At 41.0% G+C, this 13,352-nt stretch overlaps 1 protein-coding gene across 4 annotated transcripts in view; it reads right to left on the bottom strand.

Annotated features, from left to right (window-relative positions):
* Positions 1-13,352, bottom strand: part of Washc2c (WASH complex subunit 2C) — a 55,244-nt gene that overhangs the window by 34,426 nt on the left and 7,466 nt on the right. For 3 of the 4 annotated variants that reach the window (XM_041634703.1, XM_041634721.1, XM_041634730.1), the window contains exons 3-11: positions 12,829-12,891; positions 10,734-10,907; positions 7,428-7,521; positions 6,179-6,240; positions 4,653-4,700; positions 3,648-3,755; positions 2,500-2,581; positions 1,200-1,259; positions 406-521 (exon numbers count right to left, since the gene is read on the bottom strand). In XM_041634703.1, the coding sequence (XP_041490637.1) occupies positions 406-521; positions 1,200-1,259; positions 2,500-2,581; positions 3,648-3,755; positions 4,653-4,700; positions 6,179-6,240; positions 7,428-7,521; positions 10,734-10,907; positions 12,829-12,891 (807 nt within the window). The remainder of the gene's footprint in view (positions 1-405; positions 522-1,199; positions 1,260-2,499; positions 2,582-3,647; positions 3,756-4,652; positions 4,701-6,178; positions 6,241-7,427; positions 7,522-10,733; positions 10,908-12,828; positions 12,892-13,352) is intronic. The other variant, XM_041634713.1, reaches the window with a different exon arrangement.

Here is a 13,352-nt window from a genome sequence, read left to right as displayed (position 1 = left end):
TCGGTATTCTCACAGCCTCTCCTCATATCAAAATCATCAGGACATCAGGATAGGTAATATTTCTCACTCTGTGGTTCTGACTTCAGTGTCCCCCCCAAAATAAAAGGAGTAACTAATAGGAAGCTACTTTTCTCAAATAAAAACATGGATTTCTTTGGTGCCTGGCAGTGGTGGCACACGCCTTTAATCCCAGCACTCGGGAGGCAGAGGCAGATGGATCTCTGTGAGTTCGAGGCCAGCCTGGTCTACAAGAGCTAGTTCCAAGACAGGAACCAAAAGCTACGGAGAAACCCTGTCTCGAAAATAAAAAAAAAAAAAAAAAACAACAACAACAACAAACATGGACTTCTTTGGTACACATGCAAGGACACAAATCAAAGAGTTTTGTACATTCGCCCACCTCACCTCATCTTCATCATCAAAAAGTCCCTGTCCTTCCCTGAAGAGACCACCTCTAGAGCCAAACGGTGAGAAGTCTTCATCAGTCAACTTGGGGGGTGGAAACAAGATGTCCTCTTCATCTGTCAGAAAGCAATGTTGCACAGGGAGTGTTAAAAAGGGTGTGCGAGGTGGTGTTCAAGGACAGCCTGGGTGAGCTCAGTGGGAATGAAGCCAGCTTGGGCTACATAGGAATTCCAAACTAGCCTGGGTTATCTAGCAAGACTATGCTTCAAAAATACAAGGATGAGGGGGTAAAAGGGGGTTTGCAATCCAAATTCTTGGGTATGGACTCTACGGAGACCATACTTCACAAGGGGTATTTGACATTCTCAAATGAGCACTGTTTGGAGACAACAGCGATTCTTTAGGCTTAGAATAGCTTACTATGAAGCAAGGGTATAGCTCAATAGCTACATGCAAAGATTTAGAGAAAAGAAAAATAATCCTATAGATGGAGACAATGGCAAGAGAACACAATAAATGTCACTACTTAATATGGAAGGGCCATATACAATCTTTACTGAAAATTTTAGCAACCCATAATTACTACACATCTAACAAAAATCTAGAAAGACAGGCAACAGCTACTTTAGCAATTCCAATACTCACAAGCATTACTCCACACTCGCCTTCCTTCCACACTAACACCCTACAGCATGTTTTCAGATGGTTTAAGGTGGATGGAGACACAGCCTATTTGTCAGTGCTTGACCCTGAGAATTTTGTATTACATGAAGGCTCCTAAGTGAAGGGCTTACCATCTGTAGGTGTTCTCCTTTCCTTCTTCTCCTTCATTGTCTTCTGAGCTTTTCCATCTGCTAAGCACAAGACCTATGAGACTTTCACAGCTTTGACAATACACAGCATTCTTATTAAACAGGTACTGATTCTCTGCTCGAGTCTGCATCCTCATGACACAGGCCAAGAGCAGGACCCTCAAGTTCATATCTCAGCTCCATCAGAGCTCTTACTCAAGATAGTGTCCCTATAAGGCAGAAGACTGCCAGGTCATGTACATACCAGGACTACGCTAAAGAAAAAATTTCTCTACCTTTTTATTCTGTTAAATAACGAGAATGTACTGGAAAGTGCATTTTTATTAGACAAAATTATGAGTTACTGTTAAGCCATGGATTCACAATCTGCTGTCTACAGTTCCCAAATTTATTTCATGCATGTAAGACTTTACATAGACATACGCATGTACTGGGGATAAGAATAGGATACCAAGAACACCTAATTATTAAGCAGAACTTAAGAGCTATTAACATAACTTAAAGCAATGAGTTTCAATCTATGGATCACGACCCCTTTAGGGGTCAAATGACCCTTTCACAGGGGTCACCTAAAACCATAGAAACACAGATATTTACCAATAGCAAAATTATAGTTATGAAGTAGCAACAAAAATAATTTTATAGTTGTGTGTCACAACTTGAGGAACTGTATTAAAGGGCTGCAGATTAGGAAGGTTGAGAACCACTGACTTAAAGGGTCAAAGTGCTTACCACCAAGCCTGACAACCAGACCCACAAGGCAAAAGGAGGGAGGAGAAAACCAACTCTGCATAAAACATGAAGGCATGCACTCAACCTCCACCCCAGCTAAATGAATAAAATATAAGACAACGACAAAAAGGAGTCCAAGAAAACAACGGCAAAAGACCAAGGACTAAAATGCAAGCCTAACATTAGTGAACCCCATATTTGGGTATGGTGGCTTCTGTTCATGATCCCAGCACTCCAGCCTGGTCTACAGAGCTAGTTCCAGGACAGGCTCCAAAGCCACAGAGAAACCCTGTCTCGAAAATCCAAAAAACAAAAAAAAAAGAAATGATCCCAGCACTCAAAGGTGGCAGGAAGATCAGCAGTTTAAGACCACCCTTGCCTGCATTGCATATTTGAGGCCATCATGAAATATATGAGACCCTGTCTCCAAAAAAAGAAAAAGAAAGACAAATACAGAGAGAGACAGACAGAGAACACATGTGCAAGCGCACACAAGCAGACTACGAAGGCCTCCAATCAAATACCCCACTAACCTGCCCTCAGAACTCACCTATCTGTTCCTCTTTCAGCTGATGTGAGATATCGCCTTTGATCCGAGCTGCCAGCTCATCAGCAAAAGATGTAGGTCTTTTCTTCAGGTAAGAAGAAAAAAAAAATCACTATTTCCTAACAAATTAGTACAGTTAACTTATAGACACCTAACAAAATTTTATCAACAGTCATAAAATAATCCAACTACAAACAAAACAAGGCTTTTTTCTTTTTTAAGGTTTATGTTAGTTCTACTTATGTGTGTGAATACACATGCAAAAACAGGACTTTATCAATGAATTTAAACACATGGAGCCTACAGAGCTCAGGTACACAGCAGAATCTACAAAACAGCCCTTTAAAAGGAGAGACTCCTTTCTTTACTTTTTAAAATACTTGAAAAATCTTGGTAAGAAAACCAACACGAATGAATGGAGGAGATGGAAGAGTATCTGACCCTGAAATTCTGAAGATAAATATACCCCAAAGAGCTGACCTACAAAACTCCTTAGCATTAGGAGAAAGCAGCACTCATAAGTCAACTGGAGACACAGGGATATTTTCTGCTATTTATAAAACTATAAATGAAGGAACAAGAGAGACGCTGTTCACTGCTCTTGCAAAGGACCTAAAGTTGGTTCTCAGGACCTATGTCAGTGTAACTCCAGTTCCAAGAAATCAAAAACCTCTTCTGGTCTCCCCAGGAACCCACACACATGTGCAAATACAGTTACATGGGTACACCAAAAACACATTTAAAAAATAAGACAAATCTTTTAAAGGAAAAAATCCAATTACAGATATGGGAGCTGCAGAGATAGCTCAGTCAGTACAATGCTTTCTGCACAAGCACGAGAATCAGAGCTCAGATCCTCAGCACTCACATCAAAAGCTGGAAGGGGCAATGTGTACCTGTAATCCCAGAGCTGGAGAAACAAAGACAGGAGTATCCCTGGGGCTTGTTGGCCAGCTAATTCATCTGAATTGAGAGACCCTGACTCTAAATAAGGGGGAGAGTAAGCGAGGAGGTCATCCACCATTACTCCTGGCTACACACAAATTACAGGTATGATGCAAGATGAGACACCTACAAATACAGACGGCGAAATTAAGGAGCAAAGTGCCAACACCACTTCTAAGACCTCATCAAGGAATAACTATACTTACAGACTTGGCATTCCCCTCAATGTCCTCAATATCATCCCCCTCCTTCTCAGAGTCAGCAAAAAGGTCACCATCATCATCCTCTTCTTCGTCACTCATCTGTGTGTTATGCTGAGAATGTAAAGCAGAATCACAAGATGCAAGTCACAAAACTAGAAAGGAGACACTGCCGATCTCTAACCTTTCCCTTTATTAAAAAGGTAACCACACTAGGAACACATACTCCACGCAACTTATTTGTTAGAAACTAGCCGGGTGGTGGTGGTACATCCCTTTAATCCAAGCAGGTAGAGGCACAGCTGGATCTCTGTAAGTTCAAGGACAGCCTGGTATACAAAGTGAGTTCTAGGACACCCAAGCCTACACAGAAAAACCTATCTCAGGAAGGAAGGAAAGAAGGAAGGGACGGAGGGAGGGAGGGAGGGAGGGAGGGAAGGAGAGAGGGGAGGAGAGGGGAGGGAGGGAGGAAGGAGGAAAGAAAGAAAGAAAGAGGATTTACTTTTTTTTTTTTTGGCTTTTCGTTTTTCAAGACAGAGTTTCTCTGTGTAGTGTCCTGGCTGACCTAAAACCTGCTCTGTACATCAGTCTGGCCTCAAACTAAGAGATTTGCCTGCCTTTACTTTTTTAAATAAGAATACAGGATCAAAAATACCAAAGCAAAGTACAATAATTTTGAAAGTATTCATTATCAGATGAATGTAAATTAGTCCTAACAAGGTCAGGAAGTGATAATTAAAAGGAGCTATTAAAAAGAAGTAAAATTTGGAAAAGGTAATACCCAAAAGAGGTGGCAAGCCTATGACATACTTAAGAGAAAACTAGCAGTGACAGGAAAAGTCCTCACTGCAGCCAATGTCATTTAGAAGACTTGGAGTACAGATATGGTACAGAGCCTGCCAATCCCACCGGAGAGCATAGGTTCAAGCCCTAGTGCCAAGGAAGTTTAGTATACATGTTATACTTCAGTTGAAGCTTTAAAATGAACTCATTTCAATACGTGCACTTTACCTGGTTTTGATCATTGTCACTACGGCTGGCAAAATCTTCATCTGATTCCTGTGGGTAAAAATGTTTTGCTGTTAATACAGAAAAGATCATGTCAGTCTCTGAGGTAAGCTGACTGTGTGAGGAAGAGGAAAAGCTCTTACACTCATAGACTCAGCCAGCATGAGTAGCAGACAAGATGAATGACTGGCAATACTGCAAGAGTTATCTAGCTGCCATAATTTTTATGTTTCATTTAAATAGCTCTAATGACTCTTTATATCATTTGTATTTCCCAATTCTAACCTTCTGATTTAAGAAAGATCATTTAATGAAATAAGAAGGTTGGTTTGGGTTGCTTTCCATTTTAGACTACAATCTCTGCATTCCCTCTAGTAGGATAACTACTTCATTAAGCTCAAGAATTGAACATCAGAGTTTACTACACTGATTTGATAAAGAGCTACACTGACAGCTAAAAGCAAAGGACTCAGTGGATAATTATCTATAGCAAAGTAATGACAAGCTTATTTCTATTGCTAGGATTTTTGCAGGGCTGGAGAAGAAATGCAGGAAAGGGGGTGGGTGAGAGAACAATTAAGAAATGAAATCAAAGCTGGGCAGTGGTGGCGCATGCCTTTAATCCCAGCACTCGGGAGGCAGAGGCAGGCAGATCTCTGTGAGTTCGAGGCCAGCCTGGTCTACAAGAGCTACTGCCAGGACAGGAACCAAAAGCTACAGAGAAACCTTGTCTCGAAAATCAAAAAAAAAAAAAAATGAAATCAGGTATACAAAATGGTTTCCTTTTAGAATCTCATACTCATTGTCTGAAGGAACAACTCAGAGCCCCAGACTCTTAGGATTTTACTCTGTGGACCTTAAGACACTAGATGATTTGATTAGAAGGCTTTAAAAAAGTATTCAAGGGCTTCCGAGGTGGCTCAGCGGTAAAGGCAGTATGCTGCTTTTGCAAGGGACTAGAGTTAAGTTCTTAGCACCTATATCAGGCAGCTCACAACTGCCTCTAACTCCAGGTCCAGGGGATCTGACATCCTCTTCTGGTCTCCACAGGCACCTGCACATACACACACTCAAATGTGTGCACACACACACACACAAATAATGACTATAATAATGATGACAATCAATCTTTTAAAGTTGTTCATACACACTAGTAATAACAATAATAACTTTTTAAAGAGTTGTTCATTGCAGATTTTCTTTTTCTAGGATTATTCAAGAAGGACATATTCCAAGACTAAGTTTCAGGCAGAGGCTATAGCACAGTGTCTAAGCTGTTCTCTCCACAAAATATAATGGGGTGTGAAAGAAAGGAGGGCAGGTGGGTAATGGTAAGAGATCAAAGCAGTTTCCCTTACTTCTCTGAACAAATTACAAAAAAAAAAAAAATTTCAACCCTAAGAAAACACTTCAGCTTCTGACCCTTCAGTTTTATGAAGTGTTCACTAATTCTGAAGCACATTACATGCCCAGCCTGTTCCACACATCCTAATTCCTGTTGCGGTGACCTGGTTATACCATGTCCTCACCTCCTCTTCTTTCTCTTCTTCGCTGTCCACAATACTTCCCCGGCCGCTGCCTACAGAGCCATCTGTCGGGAAGAAGTGTAAACATCAACACCAAGTTATCAGAAAATCCCTGTAGTTCCTTCTCAAAGATGCCAGGCACAACAGCTTCAAAGAGACTTAGATGAAGTTGCTGCCACTTAATGGAATGAAACCATCTTTGTTAATAATACAATTTTAAAGTACTTCCCATGCATTAAAAAAAATCATAACTTAGCCTCAATCTACATGAATGTCAAGGTTACAAAAAAGCAAAGAAATTGTATCAGACTAAAAGTTGACTGATGGGGGAGAGTCTTCTGTTTTGTGTTAATTTCATTGGTTAAATAAAGAGACTGCCTTGGCCCTTTAATAGGACATAAAATTAGGTAGGCACAGTAAACAGAACAGAATGCTGGGTGAAAGAAGCTGAGTCAAGGAGTCGCCATGATTCTCCTACCAGACACAGATGCAGGTTAAGATCTTCCCTGGTAAGACACCTCGTGGTGTAACAGGGATATTAGAAATGGGTTAGATCGATATGTAAGAGCTAGCCAATAAGAGGCTGGAACTAATGGGCCAGGCAGTGTTTAAAAGAATACAGTTTCCGAGTAATTATTTCGGGGCATAAGCTAGCCATGTGGGCGGCCGGTGCCGGGGACGCAGCCCCGCCGCTCCTATTACTACAGTTGACTAGTGATAACAGGTAAAGTCAATTGCCACCAGTCCTGACAACTGGAGTTTGTCTCTGGAATTCACATGCCAGAACAGAGGACTGACTCCCTAGGTTGTCCACACACACATACATACAGAAACTGAATAAACAAAAAAATTAAATGAAATTAAAATAAAAGGTGACTAGAGCAACTTAAAAACTAAATGCTTTAAGTCTTAGACCAGAGAAGGTGACAGAAATGGAACAAGAGACAAAATGTGAATATAACCAAAGATTGAATAACAGCAAAAATTCTTGAAATTGACCACTTTACAGTGTGGTTATGTTAAGAAAATGTCCTTGTTCTTTGGAAATATACAGAGAGCACTAGGGTAATGGAGGGTCAGAAAGATTATGACATACAGACAGAGAATGAAAGCACCAAGTAAAGCATTAGCCGACAAGCCTGAGTGAGGGTCCATTGCTCTCTCCACTGCTCGTGTAAGTAATATAAAGTTGAACTTATTTTAACACAAAAGATACATTAAACATGACAAAAATATTGGTGAGAAAGAGTACCTTCACTGGACAGCTCTCCAAGCCCTACATCTTCCTGTTCCATGAAGAGCTTTGACCCAATGAGATAGGGTAAAGGGCGGTCAATGTAGAGATCCTTCAAGGAAGGAAAGGGCACAGCCATTAAACACATGGGGTGAAAATAAAGGCAAGAGCTACCAGACATTCTCTTGCATCTCACTATCTCAAACAAGCTAAGGTAATAAATAAGAGTAGAAAATAAGAAACACGGCAAGGTTAAACATTTGATTTTTAAAACATTAAGTCCTAGGTAAAGATAACAAGGCAAAGCTGACTTCCTCCCCAAATACCTCAGCAATAACGACACTAGCAATGCCTGTGAAAGGTTTATAGCAGTAACCAAATCAAGGAATATACCTCCCAATAAAACGTTCCAGAGGAGGCCTAAGGATGGAAATCCAGAAGCTTGAAAGCCATGGTAACACCTACCTTCCCTTACTCTAACAAAAGCAAACAAACAGAAAGCCCAGTCCTGGTGGGCCTCCCTTTGTAAACAGACAACATTTATACACTGAAATTATCTTCTGCAAGTTCTCGGCCAGCCAAGACTTCAAAGAGTGACTCTATCTTTAAAATTCTCTAATTCTTTGGCTGACGAATACCGCTTAAATATTACCATACATATAAAAACAATACTTATTTGAGAATCATTGATAATAGCCCAAAATTTGGAGAGAAACAAGGAAATAACCCAAATGTTGTCAGATGCTGAGACAATAGTAGACAAATCCAGACTGAATGGAGCAGAGGAAACAAGACAAGGTACAATGGGAACCGGGAGGGATTTCTGAAGCTTTCAGCTGAGCAAAAAGAAGTCTGGCTAGGTATCCATAAAGAAAAGGAAGTATGAGACAATGGTACTAACCAAATTATCTACAGTTAGCATAGCAAAGTAAGTCGTTCAAAGACTGAGAAGGATCTCTGTTTGGGAGAAAACAGTAGCTTAAGAAACAGAGGAAAGCCGGGAGATGGTGGCGCACGCCTTTAATCCCAGCACTCGGGAGGCAAAGGCAGGCGGATCTCTGTGAGTTCGAGACCAGCCTGGTCTACAGAGCTAGTTCCAGGACAGGGTCCAAAGCCACAGAGAAACCCTGTCTCAAAAAACCAAAAAAAAAAAAAAAAAAAGAAAGAAAAAAAAAGAAAAGAAAAGAAACAGAGGAAAAAAATATTGTCACCCCTACTCCCAGCTAACGACACGATAGAATCTACAAAGTGACACTGATAGAGTAAAGCCAGGTAACAAAGCAATAGAAGCAACGAAGGAATCCATAGTACCCACCCGCAACATAAAGTTAAGTCAAACTTCAGAGCCAAGAAAGCATTCCACCTACGAAAGGCTGGCTGTCCCTCTGAGACATTCAGCCATGGCCACAGCCTCGCTCCTGGGGATCAGGAAGAATACTTACACTTCATGGCATTAACTTCCCCAGACCCACTGCTAACTTCTAAGAGGAAGCTTGTACAGGAAGTTCCTGGTGGCTTTACCTGTAACACTCCAAGCAACAAATGCCTTTCTCAAGTCTTCCTAAGCACAGAATATCTGCTCCTCGGGAGCTTCCCTATTCATCTAGCCCCAATCCAAAGACTAGGAACAAAAGGGAAAGAGGTTGGTCAATGGGGACAAAACTTCAGGTGGCCCAAACATGAGCTAAACAAGAATGACACCAACACCGACGAACGTGGCAAACTGCACTGGGAAAAGCCCCCAAGGCCTGAACCCTACACAGAGAACTGCAAGCATCTGAGAAAAGCTGGGAGGGGGAGAGGTGGTCCTCCCAGGGAAGAACACACCAATTGGTTGTCCAATGCCAAATGATCATCCCTGAAAACATACATACAAGTAATAATATATAGAATCAACAGGTTATAAATAGGTATATATTAACAATGAAAACAGGGGCTGGAGAAATGGCTCAGTGGTTAAAAGCACTAATAGCTCTTCCAGAGGTCCTGAGTTCAATTCCCAGCCACCACATGGTGGCTCACAACCATCTATAATGGGATTGGATGCCCTCTTCTGGCATGCAGACATACATGCAGACAGAGCACTGAAACCTCAAAAATATATATACACATAGCTGGGCAGTGGTGGCACATGCCTTTAATTCCAGCACTTAGCACTCAGAAGGCAGAGGCAGGTGGATCTCTGTAAATTCAAGGCTAGCCTGGGTCTACAAGAGCTAGCTCCAGGACAGGCTCCAAAGCTACAGAGAAACCCTGTCTCAAAAAATCAAACACAACAACAACAAATACACACACACAAATAGTTAAAACAATGAAAAGAGAGACCATGAATTTGAAGAAAAGAGGAAAGAAGTATAAGGAGGAAAAGAAAAAGAGAAACATTGTAATTAAACTATAATCTCAAACAGAACAAAAAAAAAACCTTCAGTTAGAGGAAATATGATCAAGAGACAATACAACATGTTGACTATAGTTAACAAAATTTATTCCATTTCTTAATCATTGAAAAATTTTAAGTATTCTCACCATGAATGAATACACAAGATATATACAAGTTCGAATAAGTCATTCTACAACAAATGGATATTTCAAAACATGTACAAGATAAATATATGTTTCTTTTACCAAAAATTAAAAACAAACGAAACTTCATTTTAAAATAAAAATGAGCCACAGATAACGGTTAGGTGGGTAAAGGCCTACAGGCTAGAGTTCAATCCCCAGGACCTGTGTAAAGTCAGGAGAGAACCGACTCCAGAGTTGTCCTCTCTCGGTCCTGTGTCATGGAACATGCACGCCCCCATATAAACACATCAATGAAAAAGTTCAAGTATTAAAAAACTAAGTTTGGCTAAGCAGTGGTGGCACGCACCTTTAATCCCAGCATTCTGGAAGCAGAGGCAGGCAGATCTCTGTGAATTTGAGGCTACAAATTCTACAGAGTGAAGTTCCAGAATAGTCAGGATTGTTACACAGAGAAACCCTATCTTGAAAAATAGAACAAAACAAAAAATAATAATAAAATAAAATTTAAAAACTAACCAATTCCAATTAAAAATCTCATCCTTCACCTTAACATCTCAGCTGTAAGTCAGTTTTGTCTCAGGGTTCTGGGGATGGCTGCTCATGTCAATGCCTCCTCTGCCACAGACTATACCAAACACCTTAGAAGAGGAGGAGGTTTGCCCTGCAGCTTCCACCTGCCTTGTACCACTGACATGCTCAGTGTGTCAAGTAAGGGGTCAATTTGGGAATGCCCATGCCTTACACACCCCATGCCTGGCAAAACAGTCAAGACATAACATTGTCACTGAATGCCTTTACCTTTGGTTCAAGGATCAGTTCCACCCGCTCATTGGCATCATCTTCTTCAGAGTCTGAGTTCCCTGCTTTTATGTCAAGTTGCTCAAACGCACTATCCAGGACCTGTAGCCCATAGTTCACAGCCTCCCGGACTTTAGGAATCAGGTCTACCTCTTTCTGTTCCCGAGTCTTCTCCTACAAACAGAATGTTCTTCAATGTGTCTCCCATACACCAACCCTAAAGTCATGTCCTCCTCCAAAACTTTTAACTCAAAATGTTAATAGTCACTTTCTGATACAGACTTTGGAGTAAATGTACAAGCTTGAAATCTCAGTTTTGTTGCTTTCTGGACATCCATCAAACCACTTAAACTCTAGAATTCCAAATTTTCCATTTAGAAAATCAGAGGAACATTTAAATTAGAAACCAAAGCTGAGACTATGAAAATACTTTTGAGAAAGAAAGAAAGAAAGAAAGAAAGAAAGAAAGAAAGAAAGCGTCTGCTGCTTTCTTACGGATCTTTAGGCTAATGGAGATAAGAGCCTGGGGTCTGACGTGTGTTAGACAAACACTCTGCAAATAAATTACTCCTTTAGTCCTGTGGTGCATAGCAAACATATCACTACCTACTTTTAAATGTAATGCTGGCTTCATATAACCACACTACTGCATTTTACTGAGGAGCAAATGCATTGAGTACTATTAAAAATAAAATTCACTTTCCTAAAAATGCCAGGAACAGGAAGAGCCACAGCTGGTTTCTAATATGACAATCTAACAGCTTCGCTTCTTAATAGTTCTGGTAAAATAGTAACCTTTCCAACTGACTTAGCTTTTTCTGAGGAAGTCAGACCTGACTGAAAATGACTTTCACAATAAACATACTCAAATGCCATGCTTGTCTGAATAAGAGGAGGCAGTACCAGCCTGAGCATACGAAAGTAAGGCCCAGAATCTCCTTCTTAGGTGTGGATACCAGTGTGGGCTAAGCAAGGATGTGTATGCACAGGTCACATGGTAAGTCCCAGAATAAAAAGTGAGAACTGCAGTTCCTTGATCCCTTGGTCACTTTCCAAAGCACACAGCCCTCAGCGATTTCCTTCCTTTCCTTCTCTTTTCTAACCTCCACAAGTTCCACAAACCCAGTCCATGGGGATGAAGCTCAGTTGTAGGAAACTTGCACAATGTGCACGAGGCCCTATGTGCAATCCCTGGTACTAAACCAGAACAAAGCAACAACCTTAGCACATGGCTTTCTCTTGTTGGCATGGCCTACCCACTGACTTTTACTTGACCATTCTTTTTTCATCTGTATAAAATCTCATCCTTGAAGGTTTCCCCAACTAGTTTAACAATAAATGTCTTCTTGTGTGAACTTCCAAACACCAACCATGCAATGCAGTTCAGATCAACAACCACCTATGGCCTCAATAGACAAGGAAACCACTTGAGAGCAAGTGTGCTAAGTCACCAATTCCTGTATTTCTGTGACAGAGTCCACAACTGCTCACAGTACAGTCCACGCTGTCCCAACACACCTTGTAGTGCCCATGGGGTCCTCAAATGTGTATGCACCAAACCTCTATTTACCTTACTATCTAATTCTGATCTGAAAAAACAAGATTAAAGCAGTCGCAAAAGGCTAGGGAAACTGGGTCTTCACTGATCTCACTTCTGTTACATTCATTTCCCAAAGCACAAACCTTAGAAAACCTCCCTGTTTTCATCCAGTGCATGTGACTTCTTTCTGTGTGAACTTTGAGAAGAGTGACTTCTAGATCTTTAAAGGGTAGGAAGAGGAAAAGGAGGAGAGGAAGACAGGGAGAGAAAAGGAAGGAAGCAGAAGGAAGCTGTGGCCTGCAATCCTGTGCTGTTTACTCTATGCCCTCTGCTCTGCTCTACGCCAGAAGTCAAATTTCATCTATATATTAACAGGCTAAGCTTCAGAAAAAATGCAAGAGTTCTATTGGCCCACTGCCAAAGGAGCATGGTCCCAGTCCACATGAGCCCTCTATCGCTTTTCAGTTAGTGATTCAAGGATGGTCCCGGTCCACATCACCCCCTATCGCTTCTCACAGTCAGTGATTCAAGGAAAGAAGGATTGAACACAAGTACCTGCTCCGATTTTTCTGCCTCGGTCTTGAGTACCTGCTCCTCCACCTCTTCATCGTACACCCGCTAAGTAAGGAAGCAAATTCATTTTACATAGTTAAGCACAGAATGGAATCACATGTGAAAGTTCAACACAAAGAAGAGTTTTCGTTGTTGTTGTTTTTGTTTTTCATGACAGGATTTCTGTTTAGCTTTGGAGCCTGTCCTGGAACTAGCTCCTGTAGACCATGGAACTCACAGAGATCCGCCTGCCTCTGCCTCCTGAGTGCTGGAATTAAAGACGTGCACCACCACCGCCCAGCACAAAGAAGAATTCCTAAAAAGAGGAAAATGGCTTTTCAGAAAAACAACTGGGACCACTACCAAAGGGTCATGGATGAATAACTAAGAACAACAGTTAATTCACCTAAAGTTAAATTTTAGACAGAGACATGAATGACTGAGAAATGAGACTAATCAAAGAGTTCTGAAACTACTATGATCACAATTGGTACACTTTTTTTTTAACTTAAGCTAATGCATAATTC

Source organism: Microtus oregoni, unplaced genomic scaffold, assembly GCF_018167655.1.
Source record: "Microtus oregoni isolate MIOR12 unplaced genomic scaffold, Mior012 000002F_ref0000024, whole genome shotgun sequence".
Taxonomy (NCBI): domain Eukaryota; kingdom Metazoa; phylum Chordata; class Mammalia; order Rodentia; family Cricetidae; genus Microtus; species Microtus oregoni.
Note: the sequence above shows the minus strand (reverse complement) of the source record. Positions and strands in the feature narration are given on the sequence as shown.